This window comes from Python bivittatus, unplaced genomic scaffold (assembly GCF_059951505.1).
Source record: "Python bivittatus isolate LINGU-HERP-01145 unplaced genomic scaffold, Pbiv_v1 ctg000430_np1212, whole genome shotgun sequence".
NCBI classification, from domain to species: domain Eukaryota; kingdom Metazoa; phylum Chordata; class Lepidosauria; order Squamata; family Pythonidae; genus Python; species Python bivittatus.
The window spans coordinates 167,183-171,028 of NW_028277071.1; the positions used below are offsets into that span (position 1 = coordinate 167,183).

General features: G+C 38.3%; 1 protein-coding gene across 1 annotated transcript; it reads left to right on the forward strand.

Annotated features, from left to right (window-relative positions):
* Window positions 1-2,004: 2,004 nt before the first annotated feature.
* LOC107326726 (olfactory receptor 6X1-like) lies at window positions 2,005-2,868 on the forward strand. The gene has a single exon (XM_088143876.1). The coding sequence runs from the start codon at window positions 2,005-2,007 to the stop codon at window positions 2,866-2,868; it is 864 nt and encodes a 287-aa protein (XP_088000002.1).
* The last annotated feature ends 978 nt before the right edge of the window (window positions 2,869-3,846 follow it).

Here is a 3,846-nt window from a genome sequence, read left to right on the forward strand (position 1 = left end):
AAGAAAGGTTTCAATTTATTTCACTCTTCCAAAGTTGGATTGTTGTTGTTTTTTTACGACCTTTCATGAAGGACTTTGGGGGAAAAGAGTTGCACTAAGCACAGATAAACAATATCCAGAGAGCATCTGAAGTGATGAATACATCAGCTGTGACTGAATTTATTTTGGTGGGTATGCCCCTTCTCTACAAGCTCCATGAACTCTTCCTTGTTGTGGGTTTAAAGTGCATTGAAGTTGGGTGGCCAACATATTTAAATAGATGATGATGATGATGATGATGATGATGATGATGATGATGATGATGATGATGATGATGAACCTTGTAACCATCTTTGGGAATGGATTCATGCTCATCTCATAGCTATGGAGCCAAAACATAAAGCCCCAGTGTATATTGTCCTGAGCAACCTTGCTTTCTTGGAGATCTGCTCTACCACAACTGTTGCACCCAAATTGCTGCAGATACTTCTACAAACTCAGACCACAATTTGTTTCTCTGACTGCCTTCCTCAAGGACTTTTTCACTTTGTCTTCAGTCAGTACAGAGGTCTTCATCCACAATAGATGACCATATATACTTAGTGCTCAATCATTCTTGATCCTAAGAAAATAGATTCACCTCATTCCTGTGATTTGCACCAGGGTATTCCAAGTTCTTTATAGAATTTGCCTCCCTCCCTCCCTTCCTCCCTCCCTCCCTCCCTCCCTCCCTCCCTCCCTCCCTTCCTTCCATCCTTCCTTCCTTCCTTCCTTCCTTCCTTCCTTCCTTCCTTCCTTCCTTCCTTCCTTCCTTCCTTCCTTCCTTCCTTCCTCACCAAGTCACATTTGAAATTGTCCCAGAGTAACATCTGAAAGCAAAACCTTCTAAGTAGTCTGTCCATCCCAAACACCAATCCATATTTCTCCACTGGACCCAGCATTTTTTCAGATGACCCATTTCCATTATTTGAAAGTTGTTTTTTAAAAATATCTATACCTGAATTACTAATTGGCATGAAGAAAACTTTTACATCAGTTGCAGTATCCCTGAGGAACTGTGAAGAGGTTGCATGAGGGGGAAAAAAAAATCTTCCAGTGATACACTCTTAATAAGCAGAGTTATATAGAGAGCCTTTCTTTGTTAATATGAACAAAGGGAACATTTCTGAAGGTGGCTAAGAAGGTAGGAGCATCGATATATACTTAATATGGACTGTAACTATTTTTCACTATCATGGTTAAGGTCTGTGATGCTTACCAATATCTGCAACACTGATGTTTGTGAGAAAAGATTAACATTTTCTCTGCAGAAAGGGGAAAATCTTTATGTGTAGAAAGCTAAATGCTAATAGAGTATCCATATACAGATGATAGATAGTGATAGAAAGAGAGACAGAGAGATAAATATAGATGATGATACAGATGATATGTTCCTGATATCTAGTCCCAGTAGAGAAGCTGTTTGATGGTAGAACTGGACATTAAACATCCTAATCTCTTGTGACAGTAGAACCCCCCAAGTCTTTGGACCTATTAAAGAATGCATGTTTTCTTAAGGGGTGGGTTGAAGATGTTTTGACTCCCCCCCCCCTCCAAATATTACAAATATCTACCATTTTTCACATGTAGCAAATCCCAAGAGCATGGAGACTGGAGAATTTTATTTCCATTTTCTTGGATCTGATTGATACACACAGAAGATGGAGACAGTTGCTGAGATTTGCAATAGCATCTGCCAGATTCAATGACAGGCATGGTGCTCGTAAAAGTTGCCTGATTATTTAGGTAATTGAAGGATAATAATCTGAGTTTATAAAAACTATCCTCATCTGAAATTTCAGATATTAATCCTGTGTACCCAATAGTTCTGCAACACTCAAATCTAGCCCACCCTTCTTGATTTAGCAAGATATTTTTCTCCTTACATATTGTCTTCTTTTTATTACAGGAAAGAAGAAGATGGACAATGCAACTTTGCTCAGAGAATTTATCCTTGTGGGATTTCCACAATTCCGTGAACTGACAATGGTGTTTTATTCCATAGTTCTACTGATGTATCTTCTATCACTTCTGGGGCACAGTTTAATCATCTTTGTTGTTATCATAGAACCCAAGCTCCATACGCCAATGTACTTCTTCCTCCTCAACTTCTCCATTGCTGAGATCTGCTCTACATCAGCAGAAGTCCCCAAAATGCTGATGAATATCATCTTGGGCAAAAATACTATCTGTTTTCGCTGTTGCATGGCACAGGTTACCACTATCTTTATAATGGGAGGGGTTGAATTCCTTATGCTCACAATCATGTCTTTTGATCGCTACATGGCCATTTGCAAACCTTTAATCTACAAAATGGTTATGACCAATCAATTCAGCCTTCACTTAGCTTTGGTGGCTTGGACTAGTGGGTTCATCATTGTCTTTTCTCAGGCAGTAGTAGTGTGGATGTACCCTTATTGTGGAGACAATGTCATTGACCACTTCTTTTGTGATATAGGACCTCTTCTGAAATTGGCTTGTGCTGATACAAGCGTGATGGAACTAATTGGTCTTATCTATGGTGCCACTTTCATGTGGGGGTCCTTTTCTCTTTCCTTGATATCATACATGTATATTGTAGCTGCTATCATTCGAATCTCGTCTGCCACCGGACGGTCCAAAGCCTTTTTCACTTGTGCCTCCCACCTCACTGTAGTAAGTATTTTCTACTCAACAGGCATGTTTATGTATTTGAGGCCTTCAACCCATGGTGATACCCGACTCAATAAGGTCATATCTCTTGTGCGGACAAGTTTACTACCCATGTTAAATCCTTTTATCTACACAATCCGGAATAGTGAATTCAAAACAGCTCTAGGGAAAACCACAAGACGGAAGCTTGCTGTCTAGGATTTGGACATTGTTAAAAAGAAAGTGTTGTTTAATGTGGTTTTATACAACCCTTAGTATTAATGTACAAGACCTCGATACAAATATAATGTGCATTTAGTTTCCTGAGAAGTTGAACCTCATTCTAAATTTTAAAAAAAAAAAATCTTGGGGTCAGTTAGGGTTAACTGCAGAAAGGGTCAAAATGGCTGGAAAGCAGGTGTGTTCATGCAGTCAAAGCCCTGCCCTCTTTTTAAGGGTGTAGCATACCTGAGACAGGTAAGAAGGGGTGGGGCTCCAATGACACAGCACAGCTTCCATCTTTCTTGCCCTCCCACCCCAGATGCCCCTGAGAGCTTTTAGAAGAAGCTTTCTAACTTCATCTTATTATTATTATTTTTTTACTTGCAGTTAAAGTGTACCCTGACTCTACTTATTTTCTTTGTCTTTCAACAACAAGGCATCTGAATTCTGTTGATATTAAGTTATTCAACAAATTGTAGGCTTCTTTGAGTTTTTTAAAGTTTCAATCACAAAATCAAAGCTTCCATCTTTTTGGATCCTCCTCTACAGATGCCCCTGACAGCTGGTTTTAAAAAAAATTAAATCTTTAACTTCATCTTGTCATTTGCAGTTGCAGTGGAATAGTATATCCTGATTCTCTACTTCTATTCTATTCTATTCTATTCTATTCTATTCTATTCTATTCTATTCTATTCTATTCTATTCTATTCTATTCTATTCTATTCTATTTTTTTTTTTTAAGGAGAGGCATCTGGTTTGGGTAAATATATAAAATGTTATCAAATTATACACGATCAACTTCGTTAAGATCCTAAAAGAGATTTAGGAACCATGCTGCTCTCTATGGATTTTGTTGTGTTATGATGTGTATACATATTACATTGTGTATGAGAAATGTCTGCAAAGTTTCTTGGAATGGGCTTAAGTTGTGGTTTGTCTGATCACTGCCTTTGTAATGGATCTTCTCACTGTCCT

Coding starts and splice junctions, on each gene's coding strand:
- LOC107326726 (XM_088143876.1), top strand. CDS start 2,005: ATGGTGTTTTATTCCATAGTTCTACTGATGTATCTTCTATCACTTCTG.